This window comes from Suillus discolor (genome assembly GCF_016758755.1).
Source record: "Suillus discolor strain FC423 chromosome Unknown F5147scaffold_21, whole genome shotgun sequence".
In the NCBI taxonomy this organism is placed as follows: Eukaryota; Fungi; Basidiomycota; class Agaricomycetes; order Boletales; family Suillaceae; genus Suillus; species Suillus discolor.
In genome coordinates this window covers 18,196-34,950 of record NW_024541268.1, presented here as the reverse complement: position 1 = coordinate 34,950, position 16,755 = coordinate 18,196, and the positions used below count along the sequence as shown (strand labels likewise).

At 44.3% G+C, this 16,755-nt stretch overlaps 8 protein-coding genes across 8 annotated transcripts; 6 read left to right on the top strand and 2 right to left on the bottom strand.

Moving 5' to 3' along the window:
* Positions 1-236: 236 nt before the first annotated feature.
* On the top strand, positions 237-1,199 carry F5147DRAFT_574833 (uncharacterized protein; the record flags this gene model as incomplete). The annotated part of the gene is made up of 2 exons (XM_041431243.1): positions 237-698; positions 747-1,199. 2 exons carry the CDS (start codon positions 237-239, stop codon positions 1,197-1,199), a joined length of 915 nt encoding a protein of 304 aa, XP_041293890.1.
* A 499-nt stretch (positions 1,200-1,698) lies between these two features.
* F5147DRAFT_525925 (uncharacterized protein) lies at positions 1,699-2,199 on the top strand (the record flags this gene model as incomplete). Its single annotated transcript, XM_041429989.1, has 1 exon — positions 1,699-2,199. A coding segment is annotated over one exon (501 nt), but the record flags the coding sequence as incomplete, so codon positions are not given.
* Positions 2,200-2,793: 594 nt separating this feature from the next.
* On the top strand, positions 2,794-3,081 carry F5147DRAFT_574843 (uncharacterized protein; the record flags this gene model as incomplete). The annotated part of the gene is made up of 1 exon (XM_041431244.1): positions 2,794-3,081. One exon carries the CDS (start codon positions 2,794-2,796, stop codon positions 3,079-3,081), a length of 288 nt encoding a protein of 95 aa, XP_041293888.1.
* A 950-nt stretch (positions 3,082-4,031) lies between these two features.
* On the top strand, positions 4,032-4,475 carry F5147DRAFT_528391 (uncharacterized protein; the record flags this gene model as incomplete). The annotated part of the gene is made up of 1 exon (XM_041430043.1): positions 4,032-4,475. A coding segment is annotated over one exon (444 nt), but the record flags the coding sequence as incomplete, so codon positions are not given.
* A 93-nt stretch (positions 4,476-4,568) lies between these two features.
* Positions 4,569-8,476, bottom strand: F5147DRAFT_651863 (uncharacterized protein; the record flags this gene model as incomplete). The annotated part of the gene is made up of 13 exons (XM_041433562.1): positions 4,569-4,699; positions 5,312-5,403; positions 5,432-5,507; positions 5,563-5,788; positions 5,888-5,980; positions 6,036-6,193; positions 6,249-6,563; positions 6,783-6,960; positions 7,116-7,404; positions 7,564-7,727; positions 7,781-7,923; positions 7,976-8,046; positions 8,112-8,476. 13 exons carry the CDS (start codon positions 8,474-8,476, stop codon positions 4,569-4,571), a joined length of 2,301 nt encoding a protein of 766 aa, XP_041293886.1.
* A 1,106-nt stretch (positions 8,477-9,582) lies between these two features.
* Positions 9,583-10,401, bottom strand: F5147DRAFT_772479 (uncharacterized protein; the record flags this gene model as incomplete). Its single annotated transcript, XM_041441351.1, has 1 exon — positions 9,583-10,401. One exon carries the CDS (start codon positions 10,399-10,401, stop codon positions 9,583-9,585), a length of 819 nt encoding a protein of 272 aa, XP_041293885.1.
* Positions 10,402-13,959: 3,558 nt separating this feature from the next.
* On the top strand, positions 13,960-14,112 carry F5147DRAFT_531430 (uncharacterized protein; the record flags this gene model as incomplete). The annotated part of the gene is made up of 1 exon (XM_041430087.1): positions 13,960-14,112. A coding segment is annotated over one exon (153 nt), but the record flags the coding sequence as incomplete, so codon positions are not given.
* A 709-nt stretch (positions 14,113-14,821) lies between these two features.
* On the top strand, positions 14,822-16,348 carry F5147DRAFT_772477 (uncharacterized protein; the record flags this gene model as incomplete). Its single annotated transcript, XM_041441350.1, has 6 exons — positions 14,822-15,106; positions 15,158-15,307; positions 15,354-15,443; positions 15,498-15,663; positions 15,715-15,944; positions 15,995-16,348. The coding sequence occupies 6 exons, from the start codon at positions 14,822-14,824 to the stop codon at positions 16,346-16,348; spliced, it is 1,275 nt and encodes a 424-aa protein (XP_041293883.1).
* Between the last annotated feature and the right edge of the window lie 407 nt (positions 16,349-16,755).

Sequence of the window (16,755 nt, the reverse complement as noted above, 5' to 3'; positions counted from 1 at the left end):
AAGACTGTCCTCTCCCTCCATTACCATTTGCATGTTCTGACGGTCCTCTTCATGATTTGATGCTTGATCCTTCTGGGGTAAGACAATGTGGTGAAGACGATTTTGAACTATCTTTGTGCAATGTCTGTGATAAGAAGCTCAAGAAAGGCAAACATCCGACACTCAGTCTTGCGAACCGCACATTTCTGGGAGAAGTACCTGCCGAATTGAAGGATCTGACCATTGTTGAGGAGGCGATGATTGCTCGTTGTCGTGCAAAGTGTTGGATCATTCAGTTGAAGGAGGAAAATCAGGATCTGCAACTTTCTACTAATCAATGTGGAATCAAAGGCCACATAATTGTCTATCCTCAGCACCCAGAAGGGATCGCAAACATCTTACCTCTGTCAGTGGACGACATCATTATGCTGATTTGCATCATTTTTGTGGGCTCATGTCCTCCAACTCGTGCATGGCTTGAAGAGAAGGCCAAACCTTTGATAGCTCGGAGAGAAAAAGTTCATGCTGCATTAGTTTGGCTGAAGGAACACAATCATCTGTATAAAGATATCACCATTGATTTCGATGTTTTGAATTCTATGGAAGATAAAATGTTGATGCCCTTTCACATTGATCATGTTCTTCCGAATGATGCATGTGATTTCTTGACATTGAAGTATGATGCAACCAAGTCAGTGCAGTCAGAAGATTCGTCCAATGTGGATAATAATTCCTTGCCATTTAATGAACAATTGCATGCTGCTGAGCTGGAGGCTACTTTTGAGAATGTTGTAGTCACTGATGTTGACGGAAATGCATCTGCAAACGAATTGCGTGCAGCAGCAGTCCATCATATCAAGAACAAAGGAGGTGGATATGTCCAGGTCCCTCACAATCCTCAACCTGTCAATGAATTCTTCAATCTGAACCTCTTTCCAATGATTTATCCTACTTTGTTTCCATATGGATTGGGAGGATTTGAAGACCATCTACGTCCTGAACCTTTGTTGATAAAGAGACATGTCAAACACCTTTTTAACCTCGCAGATTGTCGTTTTCAGGAACATTACTCATTTCTATTCATGGCATTCAACATTTTACAGCGACAGAAGATTTTGTTACACACATCTTTGAAAGTCAATCGGGACTCCTTTCCGACTGTAGCTACCAATCTCACTGCTAAATGGGCTGTTCACTGTGTGACAGAGTGCGTAGCCTGAGGTGACACTGTTTCTGCAAACAATGAAGATGAACAATGTGTGCTACATTTGATGAAAGAAGTGAAAATGATAACCTTGCAAGTCCCAGGGTCGGCACATGCAAGAGCAAATATGCGAAATGAAATCTGTGGCCTGATGTGTGAATGAGGGTGACTGAGTTTTTATGTTACTATTAATCCTGCTGATGTATACAATCCGCTTGTTAAGTTTCTTGCTGGTGCTGAAATAGATGTTAACGATCTTCTGCCAGAGGAAGTGCCAAAATTCTATGATCAATCTATCCTTGTAGCTCAAAATCCAGCCATTGCAGCCAAAATTTTTAATATCTACATTAAAGCTTTCATTAAATGTCTTCTGCAATTTGAAGGCAAGGGTACAGACCTTCATGAGGGCATACTCGGCACTGTTAGTGCATATTATGGATGTGTTGAAGCTCAAGGAAGGGGGACTTTACACTGTCATATGTTGATATGGCTGGAAGGTGGCCTCAATCCCAATGAGAGGCCCACCAGAACCAAAAGAATGTTGGTTTGATCTAGACGAAAAAAATATACATCTGATAAGCCTGACTGATCCGATCACTGGTGAGATTACCTTCAAGTGTTTAGATGGTCTAGTGAATCATTTTAACACAAGCATATTGGAAGCCATGAGATGTAATATGGATATAAAATTCATCAGATCAGGACCAGCTGCAAAAGCGATACTGTATTATATAACTGACTACATCACAAAGTCTCAGTTAAAAACTCATGTTGCATTAGCTGCAATGGAAACAGCAATACACAAGTTAGAAATATATGATTCAAACCATGATGATTGCACATTGCAAGCAAAAAAGATGCTGCAAAAATGTGCTCACTCAATGATCTCTCACCAGGAATTATCGGCTCAGCAAGTCTGTTCATATCTCATGGACTTTGAGGACCAGTTTACAAGTCACAAGTACCATGGATTGTATTGGACCAATTTTGAATCCTTCATTGAAGAATGCAATCCAAGTTCCGAGTGTCATCAGTCATCAACAGATGATGAATCTGCACCAAAAATCAGTCACAGTCATAATAATGATACTGAAAGAACTCTTGATGAACCCGATGAGGAATTTGAGCATAGACCAGTCAAAGGAACTTTGGATGATGATGGAGTTTACATTGAACGGCTTCAAAACGATGAAATCAGAATTGGCAGTGACAATTTCGGGAATCTGGTGCCCAAAGCCACACAAGTTATGGACTACTTGCATCAAGATGAGAAGTTCAGCAACATATGCATATGGGATTTTATTGCCCAAGTAGACAAAGTGAAAAGGAGCAAAAAAAAATAAGAAAACAGAATCAGAGAACATGGACGATGATGAAACATGCTATGATGATGACATTGAAGATGATGAGGATGAGCTTACCAATGATACCATGCTAGAAGATGATACTGATAACCTAGAAAACTTAAATGAGATGGACATAGATGAAAAATCATTAGCAGAGGATCCACTTCCATCTCCTTCAGCAGAAGATATTCTTCATTCTTCAGCCAAAATACAGCCTTCTGGAGAATTACAGACAGGACATTATGAATTGTGTACACATTCTCTATGTGTGAGACAACAAAAAATCGATCTGTGCCCGTCCCAATGGGTCTTAGGATGCCTTGCAGAGACCAGGAGTACATCTATCCCAAGTACTGTTGTTTGATGCTCATCCTCTTCAAACCATGGAGGTTGGTATTTGATCTCAAACAAACAACACAGTCATGGACTGAAAGCTTCGAAACATTTAGACGCACATGTAACAAGAAGATTATTGCCATCTTGAATAACATGCAGATATTGCATGAATGCAAGGACAGCTGGGATGACCATTTTGCGAACCGCCGGCTTTGACACAAACTTGCAGGAATCTTGACCAAAATATCTAGTTACAGTCATGATAACAATGAGGATGACATATTCACAGATAATACTGATGAAGATATACTCACTCATCTAGAATTGATGGACTCTTGTCATTCTATGCGACAGTCTACGATTAATGACGACCTGATCAGTTGCCTTCAACGTATGGAATCATGTAAGTTTTTTGACAATCTGTTGTGTGTCTTGAGTGCTACAGAACCTTCTAATACAGACCATGATGTCAGTAAAACTAATAATAAACTTTCCGAACAAATGATTGAAAATGTCAAGCAAGAGAATGAATGGCCAGACTGCTATGAAAGATGGCAGACAAAATGGAAGCAAAATCAAACTGCAAATGATTCCTCAGAGTCACACTTACCTGCCAATCATGACATACAATCCACAACAATTGAGACAATGCAAAGAGGCCGTTAGAAACACACAAGACCCTCATGCCAAATATTCAACAACAGTCCCATGCTGTTGATGAATTCTGTGATGTAAATAGTGACTGTGTTACCCAAGAATGGTCATTAAACGATGAATAAGCTAGGGCCTTTAAAACAATAGCAGAGCACAGTCGAACAAACAACCCCGAACCTTTGAGGATGTTTATTGGAGGTCCTGCTGGTACCAGGAAGTCGAGGGTCATTAATGCTCTGAAGGACTTTTTCATCAAATGAAATCAAGCACGATGATTCAGACTTGCCTCATACATGGGAGTAGCTGCACGAAACATCTCGGACATGACTCTACATGCATCACTGTTGTTAAACCAAAGACATACATCAGCCGCAAATACCAAAATAAAACAAGATCTCACTGTGATGTGGGAAGGGATTGACTACCTGTTCATAAATGAAGTGTCAATGATAAGCTGCGATTTTCTCACAAAAATTCACAATGCGCTAGTGGATGCTAAAGGAAACACAGCACCATTTGGAGGAATGAACATTATCTTCACAGGAGATTTTGCTCAGCTATCACCTGTGAATGGCAAACAATTATATGCCCACCTCAACCTCAGGCGCTGTGCAACAACACAAGGACAAAAGAGTATATTTGGCAGGCTCCTCTGGCTATCAACATACACTGTGGTATTATTAATGAAAATAATGTGTCAGTCAGGTTCAGAGAACGAACGATTTGTCGACTGTCTCACACGCCTGCGTCAAGGAAAATGTACTTTAGATGATTATCAACTCCTGCAAACAAGAGTCATTACCACCAATGCAGGACATACAGATGACTGTGAATGGAAAGATGCACCAATCATTATCTGTGACAATGAGAGCAAAGATGAACTAAACATTAGAATGATGACAGCATTTGCACAAAGAACAGGATGCACTCTTCACTGGTACCATTGCATGGACAAGCATCGAGGCAAGTGACTGCATGATGACGATCTGATCAACAAACTACAGCATTTGGATTCAGGAAAAATGAACATGCGACTAGGCAAAATCCCATTAGTCATCGGCATGCTGGTCCTTGTATTCCAAAACTTTGACGTCAATGGCAGAATCGTCAACAGTAGCACAGGAATATTGAGAGGAGTGAGATACTCGCTCAATAATGAGAAACAATGTGTTCTGAGATCCTGTATTGTAGAAATCAGTCAATCATCTGATGAGGCACTCCCAAATAGTGCTGTCCAATTATGATTATAATACTTTGAGAGTCGTAATATAATATAATCATAATATTACGGACCAGCAAGCGAGAGTATCTAATGATATAGATATAGATATTGTAATGAAATGTAATGGTAATGTAATGATATCTAATAGTATCTAATGGATGCTCACACCGTCGAGGAAATTGACATCGTTCATGAAATTGTGTTTCAACCATTCCTTCACAATGATAGTGATTGACACGGATTCAGCGCTGAGAGACGAGCGGCTATTGGAGAGTGTGTGTTTGCTGCTTGAAAACAAATGTTCGATGGAGACGCTAACAGCAGGGATCGCGAGAATGTCACAAGCAATGTGGGACAGCACAGGAAACATTGTCTTGTGTTGCTAAGTAGAATACAATATGAGTCAGTTATTGGAGAATAAACAGCAATTAAAACAAACGAACCTTCCACCAGAGTAAAGGATTATCCTCCTGTTCCGTCGTGCATGGATAAAGGCCACTGAGGTAAATGTCGACCTTTTTCTGAGATGCGCTAGGGCCAGTCTTCTGCATGTGCATCTTGACTGCTGACTTGAAAGCAGAACATTTGACGGGTGAGACAGGATCCATGGTACTAGTAGTGGGAGTGATGGAGGAGTTGTCTGCACTGTCCTCAGAGTATACCTGGTACATACGATCAAGAAGAACTCACATGCGAGCTGCAAGATTGGTGTGTGACCACAAGGTCTCATCATCGAAATATGAGACTCGCATTCTTGGATGTAGAACTAGACACATCAATATGAATATAATATACTTCTGACACCGTAAAAACACACTCACCAGCACCTAACAAAGGGTAATCAGATACCAGAGCTTTCTCCATGTGAATCCGAAGTTTGTTGAGGCCAGCTGTGAGTGCATCTTCGAGTCCATGAATGTCATTTTCCTCTGAGGCTTGACGGCAATAAGTGTCCATGTGTAACTCCAGCTGTTTGTACAATGGAAGAGTGTAGCATATGGTAGGGACATGTTTGCAGGAGAGGTCGAGTGTTGAAGTGTAAAAAAGCTGCGCATCATTAGCACTGCAAGTTATACACAAGTAAAACAATTAAAAATGCACAACAAGAATCGAAGAAAGATGCTTGAGAAATTCCCAGTCGCTGACACTCAATGCCAATTTCTTCTTCTTGCAGATTGCAGCACGCTTCTTTACCCCAGTGAGACATGCATCGAGTTGATCAACCCATTGGTTGATTGCCTGTATGTTTAATGTAAGGTGCATCAAGTTAGCGGATGGTAAAACTAGTACATACTGGCTTGAGCTTCATAGCTCGGTCAATTTCTGCGAGTGTTGTATTCCACCGAATGGGTATGCTGCGAATGGGAACAAGACCCTTGTAACGTGCATCACATAGTTGACGGATAAGTCGGCGCATCCATTTCCAACAAATCTCTGAAGCAAGAATATCAACTACAATTGCATGAAGCTGAAAGCAGCATCAGAATTGACTTAGTATGCAAAATACAACAACTCGCCTTCTCGACTGCAGTGAGATGTTGACTTTTCTTTGCTTTTCTCGCACTCTTCCCCATAGGCACAGCATTTTCATCATCACTAGAAACATATGCATCTGATTCGGCATTCAAGGGATCATCCTCATCATTGTTCTTTGCTGCCTCTTTTCGCATCTCTTCCATTTCTTGCTGGACTTCGGGGTCATCTTCAGGTGAGTATGTAATCAGGAACTGTCGAGCACTCTCATAGAGATCTTCCTCCTCAGGGTCTGGAGCACAGTGAAGACCATGCAATATTGCCCTCCCAGTATTATACTTCGTCAGTACTAGGAAGAGGTGAATTTCAGGCTACGTACTGCACCACAAGATTGATAACATGAGCTGTGCAGCCAATTTGCATATTCGCACGATGCAAGTGGGTACCTTCATCAGCAATCCACTTCGTGAGCCTTGTTCATAGTTGTGTTACTTGCTGTGTTATCTGTAGCATGTGCGACTATCAAGAGATGAGTGATAAAGTCTTGGTGAGCTGATCATGAACTCACTGATCTTGCTTGTCAATTTCCAATGCTTCAGCACCTTGAAAAGTAGCTTTCCAGACACTTTCCCTGAATGATCTCCGTCAAGTGGAATAAGCTCCAGGGGAGTTTGCATGAGCTCCCACTCATCATTGATCCAGGAGACCACAGAACCGAGAAAAGCATAGACTGAGTTTTTGCTGGTCTAGATATCACTCAAGAAGGCAAGCTGGGACATGTTTGACTACAAAATTTGTTTGTTTACACCAGTTTCAATCTGAGCACGATAATTCTCACCTGAAGAGTGGTGTTGACTTTTTTGTTCATACCTTCATAGAGCCGATCAATGTCACGACGAACCGTCTGACGTGAAGGTAATGAATAACCTGTTGGCAGAATCAGTGTGAATGTTCGTTTCATGCCTCGTTTCTCAACCAGTGAGTATGGAAGGTCATCTTCAACAATACCCTTCACCAGGGTTTCATGCCAGGTCTTTCTTGTAAGCTGCTTGGCTGGATGCTCGATTCCTCGCTGCACAAAATCTTGCATAATCTGCCTTTGAGGACCAGGACCTGGAGTTTCCACAGAGACTTGCACTCCATTTGATTTCTGGGCACACCACGAGTTGAAGGAATGTTCTCGTGGCAACCTAGAACATTTTGGCAAGTGCGAGATGAAATTACTTGAAGGGGGTGCCTTGATAGTTTCAGCATCATAAGATGTGCATTGTGGTGTGCAAGGTGATGTCCGAAATGTGCTGGGTAGGATATATGAGTTTCTAGCAACATGCTCGCAGTGAGATACTTACTCGCACCAGTTACACTTCCATTTCCACACGGGATCTCCTTTTTTATTGGTAGCAAGTGATGGAACAAACTGTAGCATTGCCCATTGTCCTTTCAAAGGATTCTGTCCAGCATGTACCTCAACCTCTTCGACATCAATCTCACTTTCAGACTTCTCACTTCGAGCCTTGGCGATGGAGTTAGCACAGAAAACCATGATTTTCATAGGAGTGAAGTCACCCAAGTCTTTTGCTTCTTCTTCTTAGGCATACCACTCTTGCCGTTTGCTGGAATTGCCTCAATGTCACTTATACTACCGTTGTCGGAAACAGGGTCTTTGTGTGGTGGAACATAATCATGATCATCCAGGTCGCTCTCGGCATCTTTGAATTATGTCAGTGAAATACACATATATGACTTGAACAGGACCTTCACCTTTAGCTAATGTTCGTTTAATGCGGAGGAAAAGCCCACTAGCAGCCTTTTTTGAAGTCCCTGTAGGAGCACTGACATGTAATATCAAGTAACATTAGAATTCCTCATGACACAAAGTCTACAGAAAATTACATACACATCATGAAGCAATTTGATAAGCACTTCAATGCGTTCATTCATCAAGTTGAGTCCATCATGCTGCTCAATTTTCGGTAATGCAGCAAAGTGAGCAGCAAAATTATGTGCAAGGATGATACCATGCTTTCCTCGCACAACCAGTTTCTGCTGTTCTTCCTCGGAGCATTGAAAGACCCGTTCCCAGGCACGATTGAATGAGTAAAATGGACCTTCATCTTCATCAACGCTGAGATCATGTAAGTGATGACTGATTGGACCATCTTCGGCTGCTTCTGGCAATGAGCCGGGGAGTCCAGTTATAGCAGACTGAAGATCGGCAAGTGATTGGGCCAGCTGTTTTTGCTCCTCACTCAATTGAGCCATTGAGTTATGCTGCCCTGACGCAAAGATATCAAATTCCTCGATCCTGAATGCTGCGCTGACCCACTGAGTATGGCCGCTATGTGTGGAAACTACTCCTGTTTCAGCTGTACAGTTTTTGCTTCAACCAAGTCACTCTGAATCCTGATTGCTGCATCCATAGTCAAAATAATATTATGATTAAATACTCAAGTCATAATATAATGTACTGGATTGTATGGTGTATGCAGAGCCCCTCTGTAAGCCCATATTATAATCAAGATAATGATTAATAATAATATTATATTAAAATATAACCTGTAATGTGGACAGCGCTACTCCCAAATTTAAGTCCTCACCAAATACCCATCATTGAGGACTCTGTAGAACTTAGATTCACGCATCTGTTACGACAAGCGGTCGTGTGCGACTAGGATGATCTAAACAGCGACAACCACGACAGTGGTACCAAGTGCTGAGAGTCGTCGGCCTTTACAGACAAGCAAAGGTTGCGTACTCGAACGTAGCTCGTGGTGTTTAACGAGGGGTTACGCTGAGATGATAGCAGGTTTACAGACAGTGAGAAGCGTCACTGAAGGTACGAGTCGATGTCGAGCAGGTAGCTTTAGCGGGACAAGGAGTTCAAGGATAAACCTAGTTGATTAGACTAGTTTCTGGGTAGTACCTAGTAAGATTAAAGTAAGGAACATCTACTTTAATCTTCGACCTTATATAAGGCTACTCTATCGTATCTAAGCTCAGCTCGAAGCTGGGTTCTAATCTGCTTATCTACATGAGTCAGAGATAGCGTCCATGAGGCGGGCTTCTATCATAGATAGCGTCCATGCGGTACGCTTCTATCAGAGATAGGATCCACATGGTATCCTTCTATCAGTACATGAGGCAACACGAGGCTTGCCTTCTATCTTGATAACATAAATAGGTCTTCTAGACCTATGTCGTCATGTCCATGTCACGTGCGGTCCAGACCGCTTATCTAAGCCGGCAGTTGCCGCTTATCGTCTTTCGTCATCTATCATCTATAGAGCTGGTGAGGCTCCGGTGTCGTCTATCATCTATAGCCGTGCGGGTGGCAGAGGGCTGTCTGCTGGCGGGGGACTCGTGCCATGTTACTGTAACATTACCCCTCTACTAGCGTCAAAGTCACCGACTTTGAGTATCCTGTGTTCTTCGTCAGCTTCCATCGCCGGAGGTGTCGTAGGCGTGGAGACGGCTGGTACGGGGGGAGTTTCTGGTTCGGGCGAAGGCGGTGCTGGGTGTCTAAGCGTGAGGTCCGCGAGCGCTTTATGGTTATGCTCCCAATCTAAGAGAGCTTCGAAAAACTTCTCTTCATCTCTAAACTCTTGGAGTACGATGCGTCCATTGAGCTGAGGGCAGTGGACCGACAGGTGGTCGGGTCCTAGTTCGTCGCAGACGCAACAAACATAATCTGGACACTTTCTGAATGAGTGTCCGTATCCTCCGCAACGCTTGCAGAGCGTGGTACGGGTACGATCTATGGTGGCCGCCTTTCTTCTTAGCGTGCGCACCGGTCTGGATCTTTCTTCAACATGAGGCCTTGCCTCGACTGTTCTGACAGCTTGGTTCGCGATGTCTGGGAAGTCGAGCGGAAGGAGGTGAAGCGCGAGTACGCGAATCCTTTTCTGTAAATGAAGCACGGCAAGTTTCTTCGTGCTTTCATCGAGGTCATCACGATTGGCTACGTCTTCTAGTAGCTTCGTGGTACGGATAATGCAGACAGCAAGGGATGTCCCTGCACCGAGTCTGGCGTCTTGCTCACCAAGGATGTCGTCGATCACTTGGGAGTACATGGGGGTGAGAATAGCGGTTTCGCTGAACGCGTTGTTCTCAATCGTTCTGAGGATGCGTCCGTAGTCGGAGTCCTTCAGTGCAATGCGGATAGTTTCTTCTTCAATAGAGGTCGTCATGATAGTGGGAGGTTCTAGGGAAGGATGTTCTTGGGAGAGGCCTTATATGGTTTCCAGATCGTTTCCAAGCTCCGCTTGATTTCTAGACTTATCTTTTGTTGATATCTTCTATCGTTATCTATCTAGCCATGAGGCTAAGATCTTCTCGTTATCGGGAACGAGGTGTGGTTCTTCACTATCAGAGGGGAGGTGCCGTGATAGGTACGATCTTTGTTAACCCTTTGTTTTATACTTGGGATCAAGGTTCGTCTTCATCAGAGGGTGGTAATCATTGCCATGATGGTATCTGCTTCGATCTTTTGTTGATCAGAGTCGAAGTCGTTCTAGAGGGTTCTCAGGGCTTGCAGGAGTTTCCTAAGAGTTCGTCTCGTGATAGTTTTACCTCATTCCGGAGGATCGTCTTCATCTTTTGTTTAATCAAGGTAGAAGTCGTTCTAGAGGATTCCGTTGGATAGGGAGTTCGCCTCGTGATAGTTTAGCCTCGTTCTGGAGGATCGTCTTCTTCATCTTTTGTTGAGGTCTTTCGGATCTATCTGGATGTTGAAGGGGGTTCTGTGGATAAGAGATCCGCGGGCTTGCAGGAGTTTCCGAGGGTTCGTTCTGTCTCCGGTTCTTCTTCGTTATCTTTCGTTTCGATCTATTTTTTCAAGATCTATCTAGATATGGAAGGTCATCTTCTTTTAACCTTTTGTTGATATAATCTTCATTGGGTGAGAAGGTACGGGGTCCAGGCGTAGGTGCCAAGGCTTGCAGGAGTTTCTTGGGGTCGTCTCGCGAGGAAGGGTCTTCTTAATCTTTGTTGAGTAAATCTTCATTGATTGTCGAAGGATCGTGGATAAGGGGTTCCAGGGCTGTGGGGACCGTTCGGGGAGTTCGTCCTTTTTCCTAGTTTTACGTCTTCTCGGACGATCATAGTTTTAGGTCGTTACGGACCGTTGCGCAGTTTAAAGCCGTGCCGGGCTGTCGTGCAGTTTAGGGCCGTGCCGGGCCGTCGTAGTTTAGTCTCTTTGCGGAGATTTCGTCGAAGTCGTCATCTGGGGTCATAGAGAAGTAGTCGGGAAATGGTATTCGTGGTGGGGGGTGTCGTGCGTGAAACGAGAATAAATCAGGGATTTTACCCCCTCAATAAGCCGTTTAGTCTACCATGACTAATCTTCGGTCTAAAAATCGAGGCCGTCGTCAGGGCCTTCGTACTCGATGTCGTTTCCTTCTTCATCAACCATGCGCCAGTTGTGCGTCGAGGTTCTTCTAAATCCAATCATATATTTTTCAAAGGGATTGGAAGCAGGGTGTGGCGCGTGTAGCGCCCGAGGTTCGGAAGCGAGCGTTTTTATTGCTTCGCTTCGATCATCTTCAGATTCCATAATTCTTCTTCCTTCTGTTAGATGCGGGTTTTCGTTTGTCAGCGGGGATCTCCGCGGAAGGTAAGGAGGGTTTTCGAGGAATTCGGGATGGGGTCGTCTGAGTTGTCTCTGGTTCAGAGGCCAGTCTAGGCGCCTTCGGGATAGGCGGTTCCTTTTTTCATTACTGCTCGTCCTTTTCCGAGGACTGATGCGGGCTCCGTCGAGAACCGATAAGGTTCAGGAGTCTTCTTCTTCCATCGGCTAGGAAAGCCGATTCAATTCTTCTTTATAGGCTCCACCGAGGACCGATAAGGTGCAGGAGTCTTCTTCTTCCATCGGCTAGGAAAGCCGGTCCAATTCTTCTTTATATGCTCCGCCGAGGACCGATAAGGTGCAGGAGCTTCTTCTTCGTCAATCTTCCTCCGAGAACCGTCGTAAGGTTCAGGAATGTCTTCTTTATATGCTCCGCCGAGGACCTGATAAGGTACAGGAGTTTCTTCTTTCATCGGCTGAACAGCCGGTCCGATCTTCTTCGCAGGTGCATCCGGGATGATATAGTCCGTGATTACCGCTGGTCTTACGACCTTCTTCTGAGTTGTCTCCGGATCAGTGGCCGGTGGAGGTCTTCAATCATGCGCCTAGTTCTGGCGTTTAATGATTCTTCTGAATCCGACTATATGTTAGTAAGTGGGAAACAGGGTGTGGCGCGTATAGCGCCCCAAGTTCGGAGTCGAGCGTTTTTATTGCTCTTCGGCTAGAAGAGCCGGTCCAATTCTTCTTTATATGCTCCGCCGAGGACCTAGATATAAGGTGCAGGAGTCTTCTTCTTCTTTCGGCTAGGAAGCCGGTTCGATTTTCTTTCTAGGCTCCACCGAGGATTGATAGTGGTGCAGGAGCTTCTTCTTCGTCAATCTTCCTCCGAGAACCGTCGTAAGGTTCAGGAATTTCTTCTTTATTGAGTTCCGCCGAGAACCGTCGTAAGGTTCAGGAATTTCTTCTTCGTCAGGCTAAGTAGCCGGTCCGATGTCTTCGCGGGTAGTGTACCGCAGGTTGGTTAATACGACCTTCTTCTTGGGTGTCTTCGCGGGTAGTGTACCGCAGGTTGGTTAATACAACCTTCTTCTTGGAAGTTACCGTGTTGGAGACGGTTGTCTTCGATCTTCGTAGTGTTCCGTGAGCAGGAAGTCTTCTACTGTGACTCGGTTCTTTTCTTGCGGCTGGTCAGGCCGGGACGGTTCGGGCTTTATTTCTTCTACAAATCTTCGGTGGCTTTGAAGATAGGTCCGATCAGTGATCTGGCGTCACAGATAGGTGACGTGCGAAGAAAGACTTTAATCTTTTGTCACGACAAGCGGTCGTGTGCGACTAGGATGATCTAAACAGCGACAACCACGACAGTGGTACCAAGTGCTGAGAGTCGTCGGCCTTTACAGACAAGCAAAGGTTGCGTACTCGAACGTAGCTCGTGGTGTTTAACGAGGGGTTACGCTGAGATGATAGCAGGTTTACAGACAGTGAGAAGCGTCACTGAAGGTACGAGTCGATGTCGAGCAGGTAGCTTTAGCGGGACAAGGAGTTCAAGGATAAACCTAGTTGATTAGACTAGTTTCTGGGTAGTACCTAGTAAGATTAAAGTAAGGAACATCTACTTTAATCTTCGACCTTATATAAGGCTACTCTATCGTATCTAAGCTCAGCTCGAAGCTGGGTTCTAATCTGCTTATCTACATGAGTCAGAGATAGCGTCCATGAGGCGGGCTTCTATCATAGATAGCGTCCATGCGGTACGCTTCTATCAGAGATAGGATCCACATGGTATCCTTCTATCAGTACATGAGGCAACACGAGGCTTGCCTTCTATCTTGATAACATAAATAGGTCTTCTAGACCTATGTCGTCATGTCCATGTCACGTGCGGTCCAGACCGCTTATCTAAGCCGGCAGTTGCCGCTTATCGTCTTTCGTCATCTATCATCTATAGAGCTGGTGAGGCTCCGGTGTCATCTATCATCTATAGCCGTGCGGGTGGCAGAGGGCTGTCTGCTGGCGGGGGACTCGTGCCATGTTACTGTAACAGCATCCAAACTCAAGAAAGACATGCTGCATTACACGCACCCAAGTTCCCATCCTTCCAGGTTTCATTATCACCACACACAAATTGCAGGGCCAAACACTGAAGAAGGTTATCATTGATCTTGGCTCGAAGTGGTGCTGAGGTGCTGAGAAACCATATGTGATGATATCACGTGCGACCTCTCTACAAAGCCTGTTCATCTTGCGTCCGTTTAATTACAACAAAATTTGCTCTCACCTGTCTCAAGACATTCACCAAGAAACACTTCAATTAGACATACTGAACCTCAAGACATTAATGGACTCACCATATACAAGCAATGACAAACAAGAGGAAGCAGGACAACGGTTACCGTCAATTATCAGCAACCTGATCGCACATAATAAAATGTTAGCATATACCAAAGAAGACCAAGTGAGTGAACTTAACAATGTTCAACAGACCATCCTCAACTTAGATGAACCTATTGTATCTGGCACCCAATCCGGGTTAACACAACAACCACCTTGTCAAAAGAAGGGAAAGCTCGGAGATTCAGTCTGTGAAGATGGATTGGATGCCATACCTCGGTCACCAAATGATGTTCTGCAAGTACCTCCACAGCATACCAAACACCAGAGAGCAAAGGCCTAGGTACGAAGTCCACAACTCAATTTCTCCAGAGGCTGGTCAAGAATACATGAGTCCTACCACTAACACCTTTTGCAGATACCTCAAGTCCGCTACCATTTCAGCTGACTATAACATCAAGTAAGAAGATGGTTCAAAATCCACACATTCAACCACTAATACCTTTAACAGATAATACCTCAAGTCTCCTACCAAATATCCCTTTGTCCCTCCTCCCAAATGCTGATGAAATCGAAATTTGTCAGTGACGACATGAGCATTTGTCAATGACCGATCTTACTGTGCATCATCCCCTTGTAATCCTAATTTCAATTGATTTAAAGACAGGTCCGATGCTCTTTGCATCCCTAATTCTATCACTTGACCCACCACTATGGCCACACCTGATATCAAAGTCAAGTGTTTCTCACAACATGTTGCCAATGGTATATATGATTGCGTCTCTGAAGCCATTACAAACCTGGGCAAAGACGGCTTAGGCGAAGCTGATTTTGGCATCGATTGGACCATGACTGTCCAAGATAACTACAGCGGGACAAATTGGTCATATGTAAACATGAAAGACAGCTGCCCCTTCAGGACCAACATTGTGGGCCAAATTGCGACCTCAGCATATGGCACAAAGCACTCAGCAAAAGGAACGCACTTCACAAAAAAGGTGTGCATGTCCCCTACTAATTGATGATCATAATCTGACAGACAACTCAAGAACATACCACTGGCTGACTCAGACACTGTCAAATGGAAATGGGCGCTTTCCAAACCCATGCTGTGTTCACCTAACCTTGCAGACATCTGGGAGAATCAACTAATGTCCATCGAAGACTGGATCACCAAAGAGAAGAAGAGAGCAGCAATGGTCAGTTCCAATCAATACACTATGTGAAAACTAACAGTCTCCACAGGGCTCAAAGATAAACCCATGCATTGCTAAGAGTGCCAATGACCTCCAATATGTGGACCTGATCATGCTAACATTGCAACACATCTATGAGGTAAGTGACGAACCGATTCATGCCACTTTAATGCCCACCAACCATCTCTCACAGAAGCCAGAAGGGAAAAACGCCAGCCATGACACCACTCCTCAACGAACAAAGCGCAAAATCACGAGTGAGGACAGCATGGTAGGGCAACAGAGCATGGCTGTGTCCAGGAGCTCTATGACAAGCTTGAGCGCCAATGTAAATGTGCCGACACCTGCAGCAGACAAAGGTATTCATAATCCTTGCTCTCTCTCTAGAATCACACTCAGGCTGTAAATAGTCAGTCCAGGAGCATTATATGATCCAAGGATCCTCCCGGACTACTGGGGAACATATTTTCAGCTACAACAAAACAAACTTAAGCAGCTGAACCTCTACAACACTATCAAAAACGGACTCAAGCTCATCCTGATGCACGAGACATACTTGAAGTTAAGACCCAGGACGCTTGTTCTCGCCGTCTGCAATGCTCATGTTTACAATATGGTACAAAACAGGCAGCCTACCAGCGTGCATACCTGACATTTTGGTTGGAAACATTCTCTAATAGAGATTTCCAGACTTTTCAGCTCAGTGTGCAGGCCATGAAGGTCCTGGATCCTTCAGATGAACCTGTGGAAGAACATTTTATCCCCATCCTCTCCACAACCTCCATTGACTTGTCGAAAGACAACTTAGCCATTGCGGGTTTCTCCACATTCGACGTGGCGATGAACCCTGCCAAAAAAAGCAAGCATGCAGACGGACAGAGGCACAAAGGAGGGAAAGGAAAAGAGAAAGAGGGTGAGAGCCCAACTTCTGTTGTGGTTTTGCATGGACACTGTCCAAGGTTACATGTCCCTTGTGTTACAGACTTGGATAGTTCTAATGGTATAGACACAAATGTGTTGATTAGGATACCAAGCATGTCGTAGCCTTGATGGAATGTCAAGGTTCCCTCCGGTTATCTTGGTGAGGCGCACCTCATCAAGATACAGGGCTAGTGGGATCGACTAAGATAGCAGGTAGCTCTCTTAGAAGTGCGGTCTAAGACAACTAAGTTGGGGACTTAGTTGAACAGGAGTTTCAAGGAAAACCAAGTAGATCAAAGTGAAGAAATACAACAGTGATCTGTCTACTTATATATGTCTGTACATAAGAGTTCAGGCTCAGCTTGTATCTGGGGATCTATGCGAGTCATAGTGAGTAAGAGATAAGTGTATATGAGTCAGTTCATGAGGTCAGATAAGATACATGAGGTTTAACCTCTGATCAAGCATGGGGCAACATGCACCGGTCTAGGTGTACATGAGGCGGACAGCCTCTGGGTATCAGAAACAGG